Source organism: Musca vetustissima, unplaced genomic scaffold, assembly GCF_032173495.1.
Source record: "Musca vetustissima isolate MV318-11 ecotype Yass unplaced genomic scaffold, APGP_CSIRO_Mvet_v1 utg6314, whole genome shotgun sequence".
In the NCBI taxonomy this organism is placed as follows: Eukaryota; Metazoa; Arthropoda; class Insecta; order Diptera; family Muscidae; genus Musca; species Musca vetustissima.
The window spans coordinates 117,509-143,618 of NW_026877741.1; the positions used below are offsets into that span (position 1 = coordinate 117,509).

The 26,110-nt window shown below is 36.5% G+C and overlaps 1 protein-coding gene across 1 annotated transcript in view; it reads right to left on the reverse strand.

Annotated features, from left to right (window-relative positions):
* The window catches only part of LOC133322428 (voltage-dependent calcium channel subunit alpha-2/delta-3), a 29,982-nt gene extending 4,091 nt beyond the window's left edge, over positions 1–25,891 (reverse strand). Inside the window, exons 1-8 of the mRNA XM_061531424.1 lie at positions 25,757–25,891; positions 5,289–5,370; positions 4,856–5,222; positions 4,273–4,787; positions 3,698–4,057; positions 3,461–3,631; positions 665–742; positions 79–598 (exon numbers count right to left, since the gene is read on the reverse strand). Coding sequence (XP_061387408.1) covers positions 79–598; positions 665–742; positions 3,461–3,631; positions 3,698–4,057; positions 4,273–4,787; positions 4,856–5,222; positions 5,289–5,370; positions 25,757–25,881 — 2,218 coding nt within the window. The 5' untranslated portion in view covers positions 25,882–25,891. The remainder of the gene's footprint in view (positions 1–78; positions 599–664; positions 743–3,460; positions 3,632–3,697; positions 4,058–4,272; positions 4,788–4,855; positions 5,223–5,288; positions 5,371–25,756) is intronic.
* Positions 25,892–26,110: the final 219 nt, after the last annotated feature.

A 26,110-nucleotide genomic window follows, 5' to 3' on the forward strand; every position in this document is an offset into this window, starting at 1 on the left:
GTGCCTAGGATTCAAAATCTTCTACCAGTGCTCTATATTTTCTCTTTAAAAATTCAAAAATCCACTCTATTAACTTACCATTCCCCTCACTATCCACATCATCCTCATACTGTTCATACCAACCCCAATCGGGTTGGACCATTTTCTTCAAAAAATGTCGCAGCTCATCTTCGGGCGTTTTAAATTCATGCCCCTCCAAATAATGATATTTACAATAGACCCAATCGGGATGCACTTTCCAATTGTCGCCCGTAAAGAAATCCGATATATTCACTTTCATATGAATATTTTTTAAAACTTCATCGCCGACTTTAATCCACGTCTTGCCATAGGTACTGGGCAGGACAATTCCCAAACTAAAGGGGGTATTGGGGAGGGGAGCAAAGAAATAATCTTGCTGCTGATCGATGACACGACGCATTTTATCATAATGCATTTTAACGCTGATGCCTATGAGTTCTCCTGTTTCATTGTGCACCAAACGTTCACGTAATTTTAAAATCAAGGGACCCGGTTCACGTGGTATATCATCTTCAGAAAGTTGTTCCACCTCGGTGAAATCGATGCTATTGTAATTGGGATTCATGACTCCGTTGTACTGTGAAGAAAATATTTTCATTATAAAATGTAGCTTTCCAAATCTGTTGAAGGTATCCACACTTACCCCAATAGGCCTTAGATCGGGATGCAGCAGCACATAACCATTATTAGAGACCACAAATGAATAACCATTTACACCCAGCTGAAAAAAAAACGAAATTATATTTCAAGCTTCATAAGGCAATGAACAATTTTCAAAATTAAAAAAAATTAGAAATATTGGACTAGGTCCCCTCGAGGTTGTATAAAAAGTTCATGAAGAACAAAATCGGTAGGAGCACAATATTGAATTAGTCAACATAAAACACTCATTGATTTAAACAAATTTATACTGAAGGCATGAAAAAACGCAGTTCTCATGCCCAACATAATTTACCGGAACCGCGTGGACATTACAGACTTTTTCCGGTCGAGGAATAAGGGATTTAATTTCCCAGCAGAGGCGTTTGGACTAATCAAATGAGGGTGAATGAGCGGTCTTCAACAGTATGCCGCCTGATTTCATCTCCTCCGAGTGCTGCACTTTTCTTAACCATAAGAAACGTGTAGTAGAAATGGAATTCTGGTATTAGAACTGCAGACTCTAGATTAATCCTTCTGGTCGAATAAAAATGAGCCCTAATTTCCCAGCAGAGGCATAATCGTCTCCATCAGCAGACCGCCCGATTTTATCACATCTGAACGCTGCACTTTTATTAGCCACAGGAAAGCCAACTGGCAGGATTTTAGAGAGGATCGTTTCCGACATTTTTTCTTTATTCTGATGTATGGGTATCAGAAAGGGAATTAATCCCTCTCGTTGAACACCCGAAATGTGACTAATATCCCAGAAGAGGTAGTTGGACTAACCAAATGAGTCTGAAAACTCTGAGAGTTCGCAAATCATCTTTTCAGAGAACTTTCCATTCCTTCTTAAAGGAAATTACGTGGCATCATTACAACTGCAGCCGTTAGATTTAATCCTTCTAATCGAATACCCGAAATGAGACCTAATTTCTCAGCTTTAACCATGGTGTACCATTCCCTATGTGTCGACCAACGCCCCATTGGAATAATTCAGAGTAATCAATGAGTACCTTGGAGCTAGTCCTCCAATACCAATTCTATGATCTAGCATAACGGCTTAACTTCCCCCTTGGTGACAAGTCGAACACTATCTAAACCTCTGCCTTTTTATGGGTCAAACATAAACCAACAACCCCCAGCAGAGGCATGAATCCTGTGGGTTTTAAATGATTCCCACCTTAACGGCTTTAAACATGGTGCACCATTGGGTGTCGCAATAGAGCGTCGACCAGCGCCCAATTGGAAAAGCCTAGAGCACTCAATGAGCACTCTGAAGCAATCCGTCGGTACCAATTCGAAGATCTGCTGCAAAGGACTACCCCAGCAGATGCAGTTGGACTAATCAAATGAGCGCCATCGATCTAACCTAGCAGATCCCAGGGAATTTACTTTGTAGGTCAGCAGATTAGTCGCGAAGCATAAGCGGAATAATTTGTTAGAGCATCTGAAGTATTGCTAAATCGGAACTGGTGTGAGTAAACTATGGGCAACGATTAAGTCGTTCTCGAACCCTAGTAAGAAGGATCTTCAGGTCCTCAATCACATTTAACGACGAAACTGTGACTGATCCAGTTATTTTAACCGACGGTTTGTCGAGTATCACGAGAGCGACAGGACGAAGCGAAAAGTACTACGTCGTATAAGATCTCATCCCGCCAAGGATGTACCACCACAGTTTACAATGGGTGAAGTTGCATCTGTCATCCAAAGCGTTGTGCCGTGACGGAATATCTACGTTTATACTGAAACAGCTAGATGAGCCAGGTGTTGAGTACCTTACCAAAGTCTTCAATTTCTTGATAGCCACCCACGTCGTTGCCGAAGCTTGGACGGACAATGGGCCGGGTTGTCCCGCTAATGAAGCCAGGCATGGATGTCAGCAAAGGTGAATGTTACATGCCGATTTCACTTTTGTCACCAGTAGCGAGGAATATGAAAATATCTTTGGTCACATTGTTCACCACATGGAGATGAAACTTCGGAAATGAAAGTGCCATTGTATTTGAAGGTCGAGGGGCATACAATTCCCACCACCAATTGCCCAAAAATCCTCGAGGTCATATTCGACAGAATTTTCAAATTGCCCGCGCAAAACACAGGTATTGGCGATAAATTGGAAAGTAGGATCAAAGTCCTCAAGTTGCTTGGCTGGCAGCACTTGGAATGCGCATAAGGAAAAAAAGCGATAGGTCGGTAGTAAATCTTCGTAGTAAAATATTATTATTGGTCCACCTTTTAGGAATCTCTCATAACGCTACATTCCTGAGATCAGTATTTTGAGAAGCTTGAACATGTGTTTCAAGCAATTTTGAATGAATTTAATACTTTGGATTGTCAGGGAGTACAAAACGTCCCTACCAAAAATTTTCAACATTGGTCCATGTTTCCGGATAGCCCCCATTATTCGGGATTTTGGGGGGTTTGGGAACGTTTCCCAAACGAAATCGATCTAATTTGGGTTTTCAGGTTCTAATGGGGTGTCAAATCCTCTTACTAAATAAATCATAACTTCGAGGAAGAAAAAGCTCAAAATTTATTGCAACGGGCTATTATCGGTTTTCTTATCTAAACATCCGGTTCGAAAATTTAGAAACCCGGTTTTTTCTTCCTTGAAATTTGTTTATTTCATTGCCATTTCAAATCAATTTCGCTCCAACCTTATGTGACAATATCAACTTTTTCAATATATCAATTTCAAGAGAAATCGAATCGGGTTTTCAAAAATTTTGAACCCGGTTTTTCTTATTTGATTTTTTTGTTTCATTGCAATTTCAAATGTATTTGAAATCCTTACCTTATATGGTAAAGTCAGCTTATCAATATCCTCCACTGGGACATCGGTGCCAGCAACACCCAATAGTCGAGCCTTTTTCGTTGAATTCGGTTTCAAATAGGAACGATCAAAGGCCGGTACACCCACTGCGATCATTAGACGGGCATTTGTAGAATTTCCCTCGGGTTTATACTGTTTGGCAGGAATGAAAAGAATTTCAATATTTTAGAAAATTTTCCGAAATTTTTTTCTACAAACCGTTTTATCCGTAAATGCATGGGTCCACGTTGGCGGATGATCGACATCTTGCAGTACCAGAGGTGTTGCTATGACATCTACATATTTCAACGATTCATCTTGGACCTCATCCAGTGTCTGAACGTGAGAATAATACCCTCGATTTAAACATGCCATCCATTGTATTTCTTCGACTTTGGTAACCTCCTTGCCCAGAAGATAGGTAAATATTCGAACATTCATACTCATTGTGCCATTTTCACCATCACCCCAGTTATAGGTTTCAAAAACTTCTGTGGTATTGCCAGCCACACCATCTGTGACCACCATAATGGCCTGATTACATTTGTGGGTCGTGTTGCAGTCACGTTTTATGTAGTACTAGGAGGGGGAGGAGGAGGACATAAGAGTTAAGAGATTAAAATATTAAATTTGGAATAGGGGAATAAAAATTATTAGATTGACCTCGGATAATATTTTTTTCATTATTATTCTTCCAATAGAAATCGGAATTTTTTCATTACTTTTTTCAAATTTAATTTCCCATTTCTATTAAAGAATAATTTTTTCTTCTTCTTCTATTTTTGAAAATTCACCTCTTTAAGCAATTCAAAGGCCTTGGTATATGCTATTGTCAGATTTGCATATCCCGTGGGTTTTAATTTGCTTATGGCATGATTAAAAACACGAATATTTTCCGGGGTTGCCTGGACCAGGGCATCCTTGAAACAGGGTATAACATCATCCACCGTAGCGGAGTAATTGAAAATCGTAAAGAAATCATTATTGGAGAAGGTATCCAAAATGCTGCGTATTGTAAATTTCGCCACATGCTGCGGGAAGCCCACCATGGACCCTGAGTTATCCAAGAGAATTACAATATCCTTGGAACAGGTGGCCGTTTCAATATACCAGGACCGCTTGCGGCAATCATAGATATCAGCATTGCTATCCTCATCCGATTCATCCCATTGTATGGCAGGAAAATGTCTTAAAATACCCGTATCCGAACCAAAATATTGCCAGGACAAGGCCGGATCGGATTTGTAGTTTTGCCTAAAAATCTCATCCAAGGCCTCAGTCCACATAATTGCCTCCAGAACAGGGGGATCTAAAAAATAACAAAATTAATTATTTTCTCCTGACTTCCCCTCCCCTTTCCCCTCCTCTCATACTCACGTTTATCATAAACATTCGACGGCACATGCACCGCACTATGTTCCGTATCCACTGAAATATTATAGAAATGTGTATCTGGATTCAATTCAAAATCTTTGTACATATTGGCATTTGTCTCTGCCAAGGCTCCAATCAGCTCCTCCGAACTATGATTTTCAAATTTCGAAAATTTACTCGAATAATATGTGAAATTCTCAGCCTCTGTTTCGTTAAATACAAAATTTTCATATTCCCTCTCGGCCATTTCCATGATACAGCGCACAGCCTCCATCTTGCGGGCCAACATCCGGCCTACATTTTTCGTTATCGATTGTATCAGCTCTTTGCCATTTTTGAACTCCACACGGGCATTGTATTCTTTGTATTTCTAGGGATCCAAAAGAATTTTTATGATCAGGAAATAATTCAGGGCTTAAAGAGTCCGATTACTTACCGCTTTAATTTCTTTTGATTTGGTCATTATCTGGGCGAGCTCCCACAGTTCGTCACCAAATTGACTGGCCCATTTTGCAACACTGAAATGAATGAAAAATCCAAAAATTGTAATAAAAAAGTAAAAACTTCATTAAGTTCGGACGGCCGAAGTTTTTGTAACTTCCACTAGGGGATAGACGTTCAAAAATCTTAAAATCGATGGGTATCTTTATAAGGAGGCTATGACCACGAAATACCTAACTACAGACCCTTAGGATGGAATAGTGGGTAAAAATACCAAAATTAATGGGTACCTTAGATGCTTAGAGGGTACCTTAGGTAGGGGCCTATACTAAAACGTGGACCAATATTGATTATTTTTGGAAAGAGTATTTGGGACCTAATGAGAACCCAAAGTATCACATTACAGCCATTTTTTCGAAAACGTGTCCAATCTCTCCAAAAAATCTGAGGTTCATCCTAAAACTTGGACCAATATTGATAATTTTTGGTAGAAAGACTTGCTACCCACTGAGATCCGAAAATACTAATGTATAGCCAATTTGAATGAAAAGCGTGTCCAAAGTCCCCAAAGTATCTAAATTTTGAATATAACCTTGTAAGCGGGCCATCGTGAAAAGTGGACCGATATTCATAATTTTTGGTAGGCATATTTTTTATCCAATGAGAACCCAAAATACGAAATTACAGCCAAATTGAATGAAAAGCGTATCCAATATCAAAATTTCGAAGGTACCCCTATATGGGGGCTACCCTAAAAAGTGAACCAATATTGGTAATTTTCGGTAAGAAGATTTATTACAAAATCAGAACTAAATATACCAAATTACAGACAATTTGAATGAAAAATGTGCCTAACCTCTCGAAATTATCGAAATTTTTAAGGTATCCTTATGGGAGGGCTACCCGAAAAAGTGGTCCGATATTTGTAATTTTTGGTAGGAGGATATTCTATCCGATGATACCCCGAAATACAAAATTGTAGCCAATTTGAATGATAAATGTGCCCAATCTCCCGAATTAATCGAAAAATTTCAGGTATCCTTATGGGAGGGCTATCCGAAAAAGTGGACCCATATTCATAATTTTGGTAGGAATATGTTCTACCCACTGAGAATCCAAAATGCCTAATTACAGCCAATTTGAATAAAAAGTGTGCCCACGCTCCCCGAATTATCGAATTTTTGAAAGTAACCCTGTGGGAGAAGGCTACCTGAAAAAGTGGACCAATATTAATATTTTTTGGAAAAAAGATTTTCTGCTCAATAAAAATCCAAAAGTCTTAGTTTCAGCCAATGTAAATGAAAAGTGAGCCCGAACTCCTCAAATAATCTCTCGTAGGAACTAGGATTATTGGCTTTGCTCAAAAATCAACAAAATTGCGGACATTTAAAAAAATATTTTTGAAAATCGCATATTTCTTTTACCACAAACTAAGTTAAAAAATAAGGAAATTCTCGACTGATTGGCTTTATCCTAGTTCGTACGATAGCTGTACACTCGCAGAGAAACGTGTCAAAATTTGGAACCGATTGGATTATTAATTTTTCAGTTATCGTGCCCGCCATTCGTAAAAACACTGCTTCGAGAAAAATGCGTATAAAGTTACAGAATCACCATTGCCGTCGCCTGATCCTGGCAAAATAAATCGGCTATATATTTGTAGGGACAATCTTTAATTAGTGTAGATTCGAATTAAATCAAAATACTAAATTAATTTTTTTGAAACCGAGAATGGAGGGTCCCCTTAAAAACGTGCCAAAGCTCCCCAAAAATACCGAGGCTTGAAGTTAACCCTATAAGGGGCGGCTTGCTTAAAAAATGGAGCAATATTATTAGTTTTTGGTAGGAGAATGAGAACTCAAAATATCAAATTTCTATCCCTACGATTGGAAATAAAAATATCTGTCTTTCTTGCTGGTTGGCTGATGCGAACGATTTCTGGAACGTATTATTAGATGTCTGTTGAAATTACGATAGAGGTCTCATCATTTACTATTGTATTATTGAAAATGAGTGATATCAGTCCACGTTTTGGTATAGCTCCCATATAACCACAGACCCCATATAATGGGCCCGTCATATTTTTTAACATAGGTCTCGCCAAAATATCGGTATTTTGTGGGTTTTATCCGTATTTTTCCATCGAAGATGCCTTTATTGGATATTCTAGGTTTTTGAGAGGTAGGAAATAATCATTGTTGCAGAAAATATTTGATATAGGTCCATGTTTTCCATATCAATGTTCTGCTAATTTTTGGCCGCATTTCCCCATCGAAGTGGTTGGGTTATCGTAGGATGGAAAATATATTTAAAGATTTTTTGATATATGTCCATGATTTGACATATGTAGCTGATCTATTACATAGTTCCCGTCCATTTTGAGAATTTTCAACGTTTTACCCATATTTTTCAACCGAAGTGGCTGTCATTTAGCATTCTAAGTTCTATGATGTTGGGAAACATCTTTAAATAACATTTTGAATGTAGATTCATGTTTTGACATAGTCCCTACATTATATAAAGGTACGGCATATTATTGATACGTTTTTGTTTTAGCCACATTTTCCTAACGAAGTGATTGTAATTCCACTGTCCGGGTTCTTGGAGATAGAGAAACATCTTGGTAGAAAATGTTTGATATCGGAGCATCTTTTGCCCTTATAGTACAATTTAGTGAGCATTAGTAGAAATTTACAATACTTTCTACATACCCTAATCCTAATCGAATTTTCAAAACTACCTACATAATACGACTATATATCAACACTACATATAGAAGTCTTATTTTTCAATTTCAAATTGTACCAACATGAGTATTTTTTAGTACTTTTCGTATACTTTTCGTTAGTACATTCTTAGAAAATCAACTCCTTATATAGATCCTACTACTCAGCTTTTGTTCGCATTCAAAATTTCATTCTATCCGTTCACATGCTATGGAATTCCAAATGTAGCACATTTTAGTACTTTTCGGGTACTTTTAATTTTCTTACACTTTATCAGTGACCCTCATTCAAAATATGAGAGCTCTATCGGTTCGCCAAAAACAAATGGTTCCATATTTAGTAGATTTTTACTATTTTTTGTGCTTCGGGCACTTTCGGGCTAAGAGTTATCCTCACCTCAAATTTTCAAGATTCCAACTTCCGCGGTTTCTTCTGGGCATTGATAAATCGTCAAGTCAGTCAATCACTTTACTCTTTTATTTTTGTAGAATGAATACATCATTACAGAATATTTCAATATAGACCCATGTTTAGCATACATTCGTCCCGCCCCCTTTTGAGGTGTTTTGAACTCCTTGCCGAGATTGTTCAATCTGTAATTTTCATATCCTTTAATTCGGAACTTCTCATATTCTCAGATGATAAAAATCCTTGTTTTGACTTGGCCCTAATGTACAAATCGAGGTTATAATAAGTTCGGATCGAAAGAATTTAACGACCTTTTTACAAGTTCTTATTTTTTAATTGTTAATTAATTATACAGGCAAAATGAAAACGAGTTAGCCACAGGGTTCTTTTTGAAAATACGCATAGAATCACTTTCTTGGTCGATTTAGGCATGTCCGTACGTCTGTCCATGTTAAATAAAGTGAAAATCGGTTCAGATTTAGATATAGCTGCCTTATATATTTTTTTTACGGTTTTATGTAAATGGGACACTAAAGTCCATATATATCATCGATTTGCACGAAATTTGGTGAGGCGTACTGAATGAAGTCTAGAATGATGTGTGCTAAGTTTTGTGAAAATCGGTTCAGATTTGGATATAGCTCCCATATATATTTTCGTCGGCCCTATATCTCCTTCAATTTGCACGAAATTTAGCATAGGGTATATTTATATTTTCTTCAATTTGTACAAAATTTGACATAGGATACTGAAGTGGGTCCGGAATAATGTGAGCTACGTTTCGTGAAAGTCGCTTCAGATTTAGATATTGCTCCCATATATAATTTCGTCGAATTTTATGTAAATTATGTACCAATGACCCTAAATATTTTTCGATTTGTACGAAATTTGGCATAGCGTTCTGAATTACGCTGTGTGTAAAGTTTCGTGAAAATCGGTTCCGATTTAGATATAGCTCCCATATATATCTTCGTCCGATTTTATGTAAATGGTTCTGAATTACGCTGTGTGTAAAGTTTCGTGAAAATCGGTTCCGATTTAGATATAGCTCCCATATATATCTTCGTCCGATTTTATGTAAATGGTGAATCAAAGTTGATAAATGTTTCGATTTGCGCGAAATTTTGCATAGCGTACTGATTTACGCTGTATGTTAAGTTTCGTGAAAATCGGTTCAGATTTAGATATAGCTTCCATATATATTTTCGTCCGATTTTATGTAAATGGTGAACCAAAGCCGCTATATATATTGTTCGATTTGCACGAAATTTGGCATAGCGTACTGATCGCTCCTGATTTGGATATAACTCTCATATATATTTTCGTCTGATTTTATGTAAATTATGTACCAAAGACCCTATATTTCCTTCAATTTGCACGAAATTTGGCATAGTGTACTGAGTTGAATCTAGAATGACGTTTGTTAAGTTCCGTGAAAATCAGTTCAGATTTAGATATAGCAGATTTATATATTTTTTCTTCCGATTATATGTAAATTGTGCACTCAAGGCCCAATGTTTGTCCGATTGGAACAATTTTGTATAATTTGAAAATGGAAATCTCCTGTTCTTAAAATTCTATAGGTCTTCCATATATAGAAAATTCTAGACTTCAATACATTTTGTAATAATTTATAGTCCATTGTAGTTGAAACTAAGTATTTCAAAATTGCATTCCCATTCAATTGTTTCCTCCAAAACACCATGTTTTGTTATTTTCTGCTAGTTCTCCAAACAAAATATTGTTTAGAAAAACAACAAAAAACTTAAAAATAAACATGTCATCCATGCATTTGACCCACTTTGAAATAATTCTAAACAATTAGCACGCTACCACACATCTATTTATTCTCCTATTTTATTTTTTTGTTTTTGGATGTTGAGAAGAGTCAGCAGCAACCATGTCATTAACACCAAAACAATGCCACTAATATTAAATAAAAATATGTATATAAAAACAAAATACCCACGCACACACTCACACCATTGCAATCACAACGACGGCGACGACGATGATGACAAGCCTTTCTATACTCGGCAAAGTAGTCGTTGATGAATGCGAATGAGCAACAAGTTGTTTTTTTGTTTGTTATACGCCACCCCAACCTGACCAAACTTGCACTCACTGTGTATGCCTCTTCTGTCTTCTTCCTCTCCCCCTTTTTCTCTTGGAGTAGCAATGCACGTGTTCATCATTTGTGAGAGTGTTGTGTTGTTTTATTTTTATTTGCACAACACATTCTTGCCATCGTTTTCTTCTTAGCGTCAATTGTTTATGTTCTCGGTTTTCCTTTTTTGTTTTCCTTTCTCTGTTTTTCTTTTCAAAATTTCCCAACTAGAAACTAATTATTGGTTTTTATGTTTTGCTAAGCATTTTCTACTCGTTACGAATTTTCTCTCTGTATGGATCTCTCTCGTTATTTTTTATTTAAAATTGTTTATATTTCTCTTTAAATGTCATTTGTATTTCTTGCTTCCTTTGGACCTTCATCACTAGTTATGGGTATAATCTGACATTCGGATATTCCTTTTTGATGTTTTTTTTTTAATTTTGTTTTTTGTTTTGTTTTGAATGGACATAATTTTGACAATTCACATTCACACACATCCATACCTTAATTATATTTGAGTAGACATGTGTGTGCAGTATTTTCACACTTTTTGGTCATATTCCTATGCATGTGTGAGTAGGTGTGTGTGTCTGTGTATATCCCAGCTAAAGTATTTATCATCACCAGCATTTGATAGCTGATGCAAAAATTGAGAATTTGTAGAAGAACATGGCATCGCATTGTTTCCGACTTTTTTGATGGGTGTTTTTCTTTCCCCTTTCCCCTCCCCCTCCTATTTCTTGTATGATTTTTTTTTTCATTTTCTTTCAATAGAACTGATGCTGCTGTCGCTGCAGTTAACTGGGCACCCACAAGGTGGCTATCTTAATTTTTTTTCTTCTTTGACATATGAGACTGCCGATGATGATGATGACCAGTGGAGGATCTCAACAAGTATATCTTATTTTTGTTTTTGATGTTTTAATCAATTTTATTGAATTTTTACAAAATGTTGAACAAAGATTTCAGATGTGTGTTCTGTCAATGACATCTGTTATCTGATGAAAGGAAATCAGTGGCACTGATAACAAATATGCGGGAGATTTCTTGACATATTCCAAAGACGAGATTTTTTTAAAACATTTTTTTCTAAGGTATTTTATAGTCGCGGATTTTTTTAAATATTTTTAAGGCATCTATAAAAAGGCGTGGGGTGCCATAGGGGATGATAGATACCTAGCAACGGCTCTGATTGGCTTTAACATGGCGAAGCCCAGGCTTAACTTGGTGCCTCTTTCATCTCAATTGTGGACACTGACTTCCAAGCGGTGTCACCTGGGGTAGCCAACTAATATATGCCGCGAGTTCACTCATAAGAACTATAAAAAATGGGTTGAGGCTTTGGGTTAGTTGCCCACACCTATGAAAAAGCAACGAAAACAAAAACCAAACCCCCCTAATGTTGACGACCCCTGCAAACGTATAAAGGACTAGGATCTGCGAATCTGCACTTGGAATGGGCGCACATTGTAGATAACAGACGCAGATTTCGCCTTGGCGGATGTACTCCTTACAGGAAATGCGATGGAAAGGGACTAGGCCGTAAGTAAATCAGATGATTACGCCCCGTATTATAGCTGCCATGAAACTAGACATGACTTTGACTGCGGATATATTGTTAACAGGAGAATAAAAGACCTCGTCTCCAGATTCACTCCAGTAGATGAGCGAATTTCTATAATCCGCATAAAAGCGAAGTTCTTCTACATCAGACTTATTTGCGCCCATGCTCCGACCGAAGACAAAGATGACCAGACCAAAGACATATTTTATGAGCGCCTAGAAACAGCATATGATCGCAGCCCTGGCCATGACATTAAAATTATGCTAGGAGATTTTAATGCCAAAATCGGATGGGAAAATATTTTTGGTCCCACTGTGGAAAAATACAGCCTCCACGAAGAAACATCCAACAACGGCATGAGGTTGATTTACTTCGCGGCAGCCAAAAACATGATAGTTAACAGCACCAGATTCAGATCTCGATATACATACCTGGCCACCTGGATTTCTCCTGATCAAGCAACGAGAAATCAAATTGATCATGTTGTGATAGACGACGCAAAGAATTGCCCACTCCCTACAAACTGCAGTAAAAACAACACTTGGGTACTAAAAACCACCACCATGAAACCCATGGTACGATCAGGAGTGTCGTAATGCTACTGATGTGAAAAACGCAGCGTATTGGGCAACCCTGCAGACAGTAGCACCACGTAATGTGATGGAGAATTATCGGGAGAAAAGGAGAGAGGAGAAACGAGTTTTCATCAAAAAAGAAGAAAGAACTAGAACAACGTGAGTGTGAGCAAATCGAGATGCACAGGACTCAGAATGAAGTCCCGAAATTTTACCCACGAGTAAAACACCAAACCGTGATGGTGATGGTACATCCTCGTGTAGAGATGAAGAAGGATAACTGGTGACAGACACAGACAGCGTGTTGAGGATCTGGAAGGAGCATTTTGAAAAACTTCTGGTATCAAATAGTAGCGGTGAAAAGGATACCCCAGAACCAATAATAGATGACGGTAGTGAGTGTATACCACCCAGCCAAGATGAAGTCAGAATAACAATCAATCGGCTGAAGAATAATAAAGCAGCAGGTGCCGATGGGTTACAAGCCGGACTATTCAAGACTTGTGGACAGATGCTGATAAGGAGCATGCACCAGCTGATTAGTACAATTTGGCTAGAACAATGCGTGCCCAATGATTGGAACTTCAGCATCCTGTGTCCCGTGCACAAAAAAGGAGACAAGACGATATGTGGCAACTATAGAAGAATAAGTCTCCTTCCCATCGCATATAAAGTGCTATCCAGTGTGCTGTGTGAACGATTGAAGCTAATGGTCAATAACATTTTTGGACCATACCAATGCGGCTTCAGATCTGGCAAATCCACCATTGACCAAATTTTCACTCTGCGTCAAATTCTGGAAAAAAAAACTCACGAAAAACACATCGATACATTCCACCTATTCGTCGCCTATAAAGCCGCATTCGACAGGCCTATCCGTTCAGAGGTGTTTAAAGCCATGTCTACGTTCGGCATTCCTTCAAAAATTAATTTGGCTATGTAGGATAACTTTAACTGGCACAAGATCAGCAGTTGAAGTCGGAAAGGACCTCTGGGAGCCCTTGAATACCGAACGAGGATTCAGACAAGGTGACAGTTTGTCGTGTGATCTTTTTAACATCCTGCTGGAAAAGGTCATACGAGACGCAAAGGTGAACAGAAATAGCACTCTATACACCAAACAACACATTTTACTCGCCTACGCCGATGACATCGACATAATGGGTCGAACATTGCGAGCGGTAACAGCCACATTTGAACAAATTAAGAATGTGTCTGCCAAAGTGGTTCTGGCAGTAAACGGCGAGAAGACCAAGCTGATGGTATCAACGCGCAAAATGTACAGTAGACTCGGTCCAATGGTGGAACTTGAGAACTACAGGTTCGAGGTAGTTAAAGTTTTTTATATATACCTTGGTGCCGCCATAAATAAAACGAATGACATCAGTTTTGAAATTCGCAGAAGGATTGTGATGGCCAACAGATGCTACTATGGTCAAAGTAAGCAGTTTAGAAACAAGGCCACCTCCCGCCAGACCAAACTCGCACTTTACAAGACGCTGATACTACCCGTGCTGTTATATGGTTCTGAAGCATGGGTACTTGCGCTAGCAGATAAGGCAGTTCTTGGGTTGTTTGAAAGTAAAAAATTCTCCGAAAGATCTACTGGCCGATCTGCGTCGAATGAACCACGAGCTTTACAATTTATACGCGGACATCGACATAGTCAGTCGTATTGAGCGACTACGATGGCTATTTCATGTTGTGCGAATGAATGAGAATGCCCCAGCTCAAAAGTCATAAAAAACGAGCCTACTGATGGTTCCCGTAGAAGGGGAAGGGCACGAATCAGATGGAAAGACCAAGTAGAGGAGATGCGCACAAGAGGAGGAGATGCGCACAAGACCAGCGCGCTTGGATATCTTTTCTAAGCTCGGCTTATAGAACAACCGTTCTTTAACAAGACAGTAATCAAAGGCGTGTATTTTTTTAAAATATTTAAAAAAAATCCAATTTTTTTTAATTATTTGGGGTTTTCTATAATCTCCTCAATAAAAATTTTAATTTATCCCACCTTTCCTCTCTTGAATTGATAATTGTATTATTGTTTTATGAATCATATAGGCAATTCCATTATTTGTTGTTTATTTGTTTCGGAACGTCTTCCCTTCCTCTGACTGATTGAGAAAAATCGAAATATACGTACGCGAACGGGCCGAGCCGGCCAAATCCCTGTAAATATTTTTGAAATGAATGTACCTCGACGTACGTGTACATATGTATATGTATGTATGTGTGTATGTATATTTATATATTTATTGCATTCATTCAATATTCGTGGCATCAATAACAACAACAACAAAAAAAACGAAAATATACATTATATTATTATGTGAAATTATGTCTATGAATTACGTTATTTTTCAGGTGAATACCCTACCCGCTGGTTTTGGGAATAAATAATAATTATTCAAATATAAAAATACTAGCATATGCCAGCAACTTCGTTAGCCAAAGTAGGAAATACTTAAACATATATTAACATATTATTTTATTTTCACAGAAAACGCCATATTTCAGAAAAAAACAATCCACAAATTAATATCGACCATAAGTTAAATTTGAGAACCATTTAGTACCAAATTTCATGATTCAAGCTCTAAAGGTTTACCCAAATCCAAATTTGATCAAATTTAGTTCCATGTAGCACATATTATTTCCACAAGTACCCTCCTAAACCATCCAACAAAACTTCCTGCATACCTCAATCCTACACCCTCACCGTGATACAAAATCCAACTTTCAGAATTCTAACTCTATCAGTTCATCCACAATTCAAATTGTACCAAATATAGTACATAGTAGTACGAATTTCCAAAACTTCCTACTTAAAACAAGCCTACACCCCACAGTCATCTTAAATCCAAGTTTCAGGATTCTAATTCTATCGGTTCACCCACAATTCAAATTGTACCAAATTTAGTACACAGTAGTACGAATGTTCAAAACTTCTTACTTAACCTAAACCTTGACCCCACAGTGAACTTAAATCCAAGTTTCAGGATTCTAACTTTATCGGTTCACCCACAACTCAAATTGTACCAAATTTAGTACACAGTAGCACGAATTTCCAAAACTTCCTATATACCTCAATCCAAAACCCCCACAGTGATCCTAAATCAAAGTTCCAGGATTCCAATTTTATCGGTTCAGCCACAATTCAAATTGTACCAAATTTAGTACACATTTGTACAAATTTCTAAAACTTCCTACATATCTCAATCTTACACTCCAACAGTGATCCTGTCTCCAAATTTTATGATTCTAGCTCTATTGGTTTATCTAAAATTCAAATTGTACCAAATTTAGTACCATTTAGTACCCATGAATATAAATTGCTTAAACTGAATCCTGACCCCAATCCTACGCCCCTGCAGTGATCCTGACTCCAAATTTCATTGTTCCCGCTCTATCGGTTCACCCACAATCCAAATTGTACCAATTATAGTACGATTTAGTACACTTTCGTACACATAAGTACAAAATTTCCATGACTACGTACATATTCTAATCCTACTCTCCGGCGGTAATCTTAATTTTAAATTTCAGGATTCCACCTCTATTTGTACATCCAATTAAAAATTGTACCATATATATAGTACCATATAGTACTTTTCGTATACATGAGTACACGATTTCAAAATCACCTCCTTATATCGACCATACTTCTAAACCTTAATTCGGGTTCCAAATTTCAAGTTTTTAGCTCCAACCATTCACATTCCATGAAATTGTACCAAGTTTAGTACATTTTAGTACTTTTCGCATACTTATAGTTCGAAAGTCGGAAAAACCCCTTTGCTATGTCTGTTGAACACTCCATCAGTTACCCTTATCTAAAATATAGGAGTTCTAGCTCTACCGGTTCGCCAAATACAAATAGTATCACATTTAGTACTTTTCGTACCATTTTAGTACGTATTTCCAAAAACCCAGCCTTATCTGTCACCTTTGGACCAAGAGTGACCCTCACCGAAATTTCAAGATTGTAGTTTCCGACGTTTTGTCTGGGCGTTGATGAATCGTTAAATCAGTCAGTCAAATATCAAAAATATGTTTTAAAAAATCCACGCCTTATGTAGGCCCTCAAAAATATGTTTTAAAAAATCCACGCCTTATGTAGGCCCTCAAAAATATGTTTTAAAAAATCCACGCCTTATGTAGGCCCTCAAAAATATGTTTTAAAAAATCCACGCCTTATGTAGGCCCTCAAAAATATGTTTTAAAAAATCCACGCCTTATGTAGGCCCTCAAAAATATGTTTTAAAAAATCCACGCCTTATGTAGGCCCTCAAAAATATGTTTTAAAAAATCCACGCCTTATGTAGGCCCTCAAAAATATGTTTTAAAAAATCCACGCCTTATGTAGGCCCTCAAAAATATGTTTTAAAAAATCCACGCCTTATGTAGGCCCTCAAAAATATGTTCTAAAAAATCCACGCCTTATGTAGGCCCTCAAAAATATTTTTTTAAAAAATCTTTATGTGGGTCCCTAAAAATATTTTGTTCAGGTCCCACTGTCTATATGTGGTAATCTATCAAATATTATGATTATAAAATATTATGATTATAAAAATATGATTATAAAAATATGATTATAAAAATTATATATTACCCATGGTTTTATAGATGAAATAAATAAAAATAATATTTTTTGTTTTTTTTTATTATGCCATAAACAAAATGGGAAAAACTACATCCCATACACATATTTTTCAATAAAGTTTATTTACCCGACGAAATCAAGGAAAGGGTACTTAAAGATCGCCTACAAATGCCTCGATCTTTGTTGATGCCATTCTCTGCCATTAAATGGTCACTCTTTCAATAATGTCTGTGTTTTGAATTGTTTTTTTTTTTATCTATTCATTTTGGGATTCTAGTCATATTTGATGATGCTACTGCCGCTTCTGTTTGTTTCCAATTCAAAAATTCATTTTAAATACGTATGCATGTATGTTTGTTTGTCTGATCGTCCGTCCGTCCGTCTATTTGACTATTTGTTTTTTAAATACAATATACATTAAGTGAAATATTTGTTGGTCGCGCTATTTCTCTATATATATGCATACAGACATACACACATGTGTGTGCTTTGTAGACACACATTCTCGTCGTAGTTCGAGACGAAGATGTTAACAAATTGTTTGTGTAAACGCTTTTGATGCGTCTTTTAGCGTTTTTTGCTTTCTTGTAAAAACATTAAATGAAATAGAACGAAACAATGGCAAATTGAATTGTCTGAATCAAGGGATTTACTTTTTTCGTCTAACAAAAAATTAGGGAAAATTCGAAATAAAAATACAAAACACAAATTTTCGTTTAAGTAATTCATAATAAATTAAATTTAAATGCCTTTTGTTGTTGTTTCTTGTAGCCGATAAACAAATGGGTCATAAAAAGAAAGACTACTCAAAAATAGTTTATTTTAAAGTTAGTTCATCAAAATATACACAAAAAGATATTATATATATTTTATATATTTATAATTCGAAGGTATCTTTTGCGAATTAGGATTATGTAGATTTATAATAGGTTTCATGGTGTGAACGGTGACCAACATATTTATTTAATTAAAAAGTGTCTCTAAAATAAAATAAATGTCAATCCAAATCCATGATAGGAGTTTTTCGTTTGAAATCATAACGACAACTTTTTATACCCTACACATCTATGTTGTCAGGGTATTATAGCTTTGTGCAGCCCCAAATGTTTGTAACGCCGCGAAATATTGGTCCTAGACCCACCTTTAAGTATACCGATCGTCATATCTCGACTAGCTGAGTCGATCTAGACATGTGTGTCCGTCCGTCCGTCCGTCCGTCTGTCCATTATAATTTGTAAACACGATACAGGCCACAGTTATGGACCAATCTTCACGAAATTTTGCATGTAGGATGGGTTCTGGCCAATGAAGACCCCTATTGTTTTTGGAAAAGATCGGTTAATATTAAGGGGATGAAATGGACCAAATACTAAATTTTTGTCGGTTTTTCTTGTCGCTCCAGAGGCCGCAATTATGGCCCAAATACCGCGAATTTTTGCATGGAGAAGGGGATTGGGCCAGAGAATAAGCATGCATGTTTTGATAAAGATCGGTCAATATTTAGCGGGTCAAATGGACCCTGACTTTTGTGTGAAAAATGACAAAATTTGTATTCTATGGCATATATATTTACTCCTGGAGGATGTAGACCCCAGGAGTTGATAGCATATCCAAGAGGAGTGGTTGGCCTTTAAATTGATACCAAATATAGTGATGTATATACTCAGATGTGGGAGTTACAGTCAAATATTTACAGGTGCTTACGTAGTCAGATATTATTTAGTAACCCATTACCACATTAGAGGGAGAAATATCGCGCTGATGGCTTTGAAATTTTTCATGAAGTTCCAGTTATGGTCAAGAACAACGCCTACAATTTTCGGTGGTGATCAGATTAAAATTTTGGGATGAAATTGACCGAAAACATAATTTTTTGTGTGTTTTCGAGTAGAGTATAATCCGAAAATCACAACACAACTCACCGTGAAGGTAATCTGGACAAGTAAATAGAAGGACTGTACTGAATATTCGAAAAAAAGTAAGGAAGAGGTGTTGTTAACCTCTAATCGGACAAGAGGGGGGCAAATATCACGAAATATTACTCAGACTCGGAATAAACATCCTCAGAAAGTTAGAGGTCGTGGTAGTTGTGTAGGGTATCGCATGGTCGGCCCCGTCCGACTATACTGCTCCGCTCACTGGTTTAATATTTCCTTTGCCCAATTCAAATTCGTATAATTAATTCCAGACTGACAGAGTGGCTGGCTCTGCTTCACCTATATATATTACGAGAAAATATCATATTTTATCAAAATTGAAGATATGACAAGGTAGACATGTGAAAAAACCTAAAGACTTCTGTGAAGACTTATTCCTCGTATGAAGTGTCATTAAGAGCTTACCTTTACTAAAAACAGCTTGGTCGGACATTATCTTCCGGTTTCCCTTTAGAAAAGATCGATAAAAGCCTGGGAGTAATTTTCGTATCCAAGTTCTAGAAAGGATTTGAATCTGCAGATAACATTCATAGGCCTTCCAAATCGCTCGAATTTTATTTAAATTAGGCTTTTTGAAAAAGCCTACTAGCCTTTTAAGGGGACCCCACCCATTCTCGCGGTCAAATCTACACTGATTAAAGAATGTCTCTACAAAATTTCAAGTGAAAATCTCAAGAACTCTTGAAGATATAGCCGATTTATTGTGTCAGCATCAAGTGACGGCTGAAGGGCTTCTCAAACTTTAAACGCATTTTTCTCTAAACATTTTTTTGCGAATGGCGGGCACGATAACTCAAAAACTAATAATCCGATCGGTTCCAAATTTTGCAACGTTTCTCTGGGAGTGTATAGCTCTCGTATGAACTAGGATAAAGCCAATCGGTGAAGATCTTCCATATCTTTTTTAACTTGGTTTTTGGCAAAAAATCGGCGATTTTCCAAAAATATTTTTCAAAGGTCCACCATTTTGTTAATTTTAGAGCGAAGTCAATATTCCTAGTTCATACGAGAGCCAGACATGTACTCTTTCTAACACCGTTGGAATTTTCGGATTCCGATGTTCCAGTGAGGAGTTATCATGCCCGCCATCAAAAATAAGGACTTTTCTTTAATAACAAAAAACAACAACAACAAAAAAAAAAATAACAACAATTTTTTGTAAATTATTTTTCTTCTCTTTTAAATCTTCAATTATATATGTGCAAAGTTACAAACCTTAACAAGCATTTGTATTCATTTACCAGCCCATTGAAAATCTTGAAAAATTAAAATCGAGAATGGGTGGGGTTCCCTTAATATTAAAAAAGTGTCTATAAAATAAAATTGATGCCAAGATCACAGCCACATTTCAGTTAAAAACGTAACTACCGGATCTTCAATAATCACCTAAATAAATGAAACAGTGTATGGAAGCTCTTGGTGAGGGCTATACAATCAAACCTTTAATATGGACTTAGGACGTAAACCTTATTTAAGCGAATAGGAAACCCTGTGTGGTCATGGAATACCTTTTATATTTCTAGCAATAGATTTATTTCAACTATCAGCTATATAGGTTTATTTCTCATCTTATCCCGACTGACACTCTATTACTTGTTCACATATTTAGTTTTCGTTAAAAAAATTACCTCTTCATTTCTTTATCTAGCTGAGGCCCTGAAAAAATATTCTTTAAAAAAATCCACGCCTTGTGGAGACCCTGAAAAAATATTCATTAAAAAATCCACGCATTGTTGATACCCTGAAAAAATATTCTTTGAAAAATCCACGCCTTGTGGAGACCCTGAAAAAATATTCTTTGAAAAATCCACGCCTTGTGGAGACCCTGAAAAAATATTCTTTGAAAAATCCACGCCTTGTGGAGACCCTGAAAAAATATTCTTTGAAAAATCCACGCCTTGTGGAGACCCTGAAAAAATATTCATTAAAAAATCCACGCATTGTTGAGACCATGAAAAAAAAAAATCTTTAAAAAATCCACGCGTTGTGGAGACCCTGAAAAAATATTCTTTGAAAAATCCACGCCTTGTGGAGACCCTGAAAAAATATTCTTTGAAAAATCCACGCCTTGTGGAGACCCTGAAAAAATATTCATTAAAAAATCCACGCATTGTTGAGACCATGAAAAAAAATCTTTAAAAAATCTACGCGTTGTGGAGACCCTGAAAAAATATTCTTTGAAAAATCCACGCCTTGTGGAGACCCTGAAAAAATATTCTTTGAAAAATCCACGCATTGTTGAGAAAAAAATTGAAAAAATGTTCTTTAAAAAATCCACACCCCATATTGTTATTGAAAAAATATTCTTTAAAAAAATAATCGACGTCTTGTTGAAAAATATTCTTTAAAAAAAATATATTCTTTACTTTACCATGAGCTGAACATTTAAACTACCTAAAAATTATATGTGGTTTATTTTAAAAAATGGATCCATTATTATCCGCTAGGAAAACGAAAACCCGCATTGCGCACAGGAAACTGGGACATTCAACTTACATATATACCAAAAATGTGCGAGGCCATTATGTCCTATGTGAAAACACGGACTTATAAGGAAAATATTATGTGAACCTACTAAGAACACAGAATGCCAAATTACAGTCTCTTCGGTTCGAACTATCCTAAGACTATCAAAATACTTGAAATAAGGGCGGAATCTTTCTATGGAGGTCAATGAAAACATGGACCAATTGAACATTTCCTGCACAGACGTCTTTTACGGTTGTTGCACAGACATCATTCGGTTGGAATATTAGCTAATTACCACAATATTATCTATAATGAGGGCTATACATAAATATGGACCTGTATGTATCGGAGTATTATTACTTAAAGTGGCCCCAAAGAGTATATAACACTGCAAATTTTTGTTCCTGGATTGTTCCGATAATGACTTGTTGAGTTGATCTAGACATGTGTTTCCGTCCGTCTGTAGAGACCAAGATTATGACCCGAACATCACGGAATGGGGTATGTTATTTCGCAACAGAATAAACATGATTTTTCTTTTGAAGAAAATGGGCCAGTATTTTGCAGGTCACGTGGACCAAAACTTTTGTGTGAAAAGTGACAAAATTTGCGCATGAGGTTAGGATGAATAGAGAAGTGCTTTACACCACCACACATATCCCACCACATAGGACATACATTTAACCCAGTGAAAAGGCCTCGTGTGCGCTCTAGAAAGGCAAGGAAGTTAGATGGACACATTTTCGGATTTTGCCTCTCTAAGCTTTTGCGATTTATGTGTTGTTAGTGCAGCCCTTCAGTCTTTACCGTGCACAATTCCTTTGGGTCGGGTATTTCTTGAATTGTATAATTTCCAAAGAATTGGGTTCGAAGGTAGTTGTATAGGAAATGTTCTAACGTATCGTTGTCTCCACCACACGATCCACACATGCAGCTTTTCCATGCACTCAATCTTGTGTAAATGTGCCTGCAGGCTGAGAATACCTGTCCGGTAATACACTCTGTTAAATATTGAATCTCCTCCTTGTTTCTTAAAAAAAATTAGACCCAATTTTTATTTGGACCAAATCCTTTTCAGGCAATTTGGAGTCGATTTACAAATGTCCGTCTGCCTGCCTGTCTGGCGGCTAGAGCGAACGATAACAACATTAAATCCGAAATCACTTTGTAAAAACAATAATGAAACCTGTGTGTAATTCCGAAGATTTCCGCAAACCACAGACTGAGAGAATTAATCTGTCGGCCACAACGACTGAAACTATTTCAATTGTTGTGTTTTTATTTATCACTTAGGTTATTTGGAGAGCCTAAAATATGGTCAATCATTTTATTGTTACAGCGGAATTTAGAAACATTACCCGCGGTTGTATCTGGCGAACATGGAGGTTGAAACCAATTCATGTAATTTTACTATTGAGTCTGTTGGCTTTATGGTTTCCTTTTATGAGGTGCCCCTTATTGTTTTCAAAATTAAAAAAATGGAACTCTGACCTTAAGTTGGGCGCCACTGACAAAAAATAAACTATTTCTGCCGGATGGTATTTTTATACCCTACACAACTAGCTTTGTGCAGCCCCAAGCGTTTGTAACGCCGCGAAATATTGGTTCTAGACCCAACTTTAAGTATGCCGATTGTCATATCTCGACTAGCTGAGTCGATCTAAACATGTGTGTCCGTCCGTCTTCCCATTATAATTTTTAAACACGATACAGGCCACAGTTATGGATCAATCTTCACGAAATTTTGCATGTAGAATGGGTTCTGGCCAATGGCCAATGATCGGTTAATATTTAGGCGATGAAATGGACCACATGCTTAATTTTTATTTTAGTCGCTCAAGAGGCCGCAATTATGGCTCGAACATCGCGAAATTTTTTTAATAGCTTGTACATTTTAAAGAAATATTTTTTTGTCCATGTTGGGCGCCATTTTCATTAGTTTGCACATAACTTCTTTACAACGAGCTTAATAAATATGACACTATGGCTCTAGTTGGGCGCTACTTCAAAAAGGAAAAAACGAAACCATGAAATTATTGCGATTATTGATTCAAACACAGGTTTCATTTAAAATAGTCAAAAATTTTAAGCATAATATTTTATTGCATTATATGGAGCACCATATTGGGCGCCATTTTCATTAAATTGCTCATAACTTCTCCAAAACGAGCTCAATAGATATGAAAATTTGCATATGGTTTCCCTTTATGAGGTGCCCTTCATTCTTTTCTAAATAAAAAAAAATAGATTCTCTTTCCGCAAGTTGGGCGGCACTTGAAGAAAAAAAATTAAATAAATAAATAAATATTGCAAATTGAACAAAAAAAACTATGCCTCTAAAAATTTTACTATAATATTCACTTCGAGGCAAATAAGATGCATATTTTATACGAATTTCCCCGTTGGGCGCCATTTCTGTCGAGCGTTGTTTTTAGAATATAATTATAACTTACATGTTAAAAATTGATGCAAACACATGATTTATTAAAACTATTTTATATTTTATTTAAAATAACCAATATGTTTTTAAAATGTTGGGCGCCATTTTCATTAATTTGCACATAACTTCTTCAAAACAAGCTCTATGAATCTAAAAATTAGAATATGATTTTCCTTTATGAGGCGCCGTTCATTCTTTCCAATATACGAAACTGATAATCGGTCCCCTGGTTGGGCGCCACTTCCAAAGAAAAAAGAATCCATTAAAATATTGCAAATTAAACAAAAAAACTATGCTTCGAAAAATGTTACTATTGCATTCACTTCGGGGGAAATAAGATAGATATTTTATATGAATTTCCCCGTTGGGCGCCATTTCCGCTGAGAACTTTCCCATTGGTTTGTTTTGTGTAAAATTTGCATATTTAACGAAATTTGCATCTTTGTTGTAGCAATGACATTAAATCGGATAATATTATATATGGGACCTATAGGTATTAAAATTTAATTGATTTTTACGAAATTCAATAGGGCTCGTCTCGTAGCCAGAAGAGTGCCAAATTTTATCGTCATTATAAAATAAATGGACATATGGACATTATCTGGAGAAATTTTTGTGAGTACCTGCCATTTGGCCCACCTCACAGTGGCTGAGCCACAGGCGGAAATACGCCTAACGGCGCACGGCATCGAAGTTCTGTACCATATGGACAGACGGATTGAAATATATACGTTAATATATCCAGCAATGATTCCCAACATATCTTGAAAATTAACTATGGACCCAATTATAATTTCATTTTCGACATAAAAATATTATTTGTCATCACCTCCTGCAGAATATTCTAATAAAAGAATACAAATATCTCCCTCTACATTTCCCAAATGCATTGCGGGTGTTGCTTTCCAAGAAAACCGGAAGGTGTTGCTCCATCCTTCGAAGATTCAAACTGTCATCACTACTCATTTTCCTAATGTTTCCAAAAACAGAAACCCAAAAAATGACACAATGACGAATGACAAAAATATCCACGACCTTTCCCACCATACACCACCCCAAAAATTACCCAACTGTGTATACTACCCTCCTCCTTACTCACTAGTCTAACAAATTTTATTATCTTGTTAACAATGCTAAAATTTAATTAAATACAAAGGTCCCGATACACACACACTCCCTCACATTCTAACATACACACACACAAGGTTCAGGAGGTAATAATGTAAATAACAGAAATTACAACAACAACAACATGAGAAGACAATAGTGTCCTCAAAGGACTTTCTAGTTGTTTTTTATTTTTGTTTTTTTTTTCATTTTTCATCGTCTTGTTGTTGTTGTTGCCGAATGACATCAATGAAAAACAAGTGCAACAACAACAAAGTATAGCAACAAGAGGTACATTATTATCTCCCGCCGGGGTTAATGCAAAGAGGCTTGTGATGTGACAACGCATCACACCTCCCTTGAGGGGTATATGGGGATACACATGGAGTATTATCATGGTGTGTGTGTCTGTTCGGCGGTTATCATGACCCAAAACACTAGGTGTTGTTGTTTTTGTTTTCTGTCTTCTTCTTCAAGAGCATTGTTGTGTTGTATTGCGAATGACATTGAGTTCAACTTACGCTTCATCCTCGGCCGAGGCTTCCACTTGATTGAGATGGGGTGGCAGGCAGATGAAATAAAACAGCAGGAATGCGGTCAAAACAAGTGAAATATGTGTCATCAACTTATCACACGAACAATACATTTTTCTAGCATTTTCTGCTTTTTCTTGCTATTTTCTCTTTTATTTCACTTTTCACAAAATTTTTTTCTTTTCGAAAATTTATTTTATTTTTCTTTCGAAAATTTTAATTTAAAAAATTTAAAATTAAATTAATTTTTTGTATATTTTTCTTTTTCAAACGATCAGCAATCTGGGCACGTTTTGAAAAAAATAAAATCACCGAAAAAATGTGCTCCACTTTTCTTTGTTT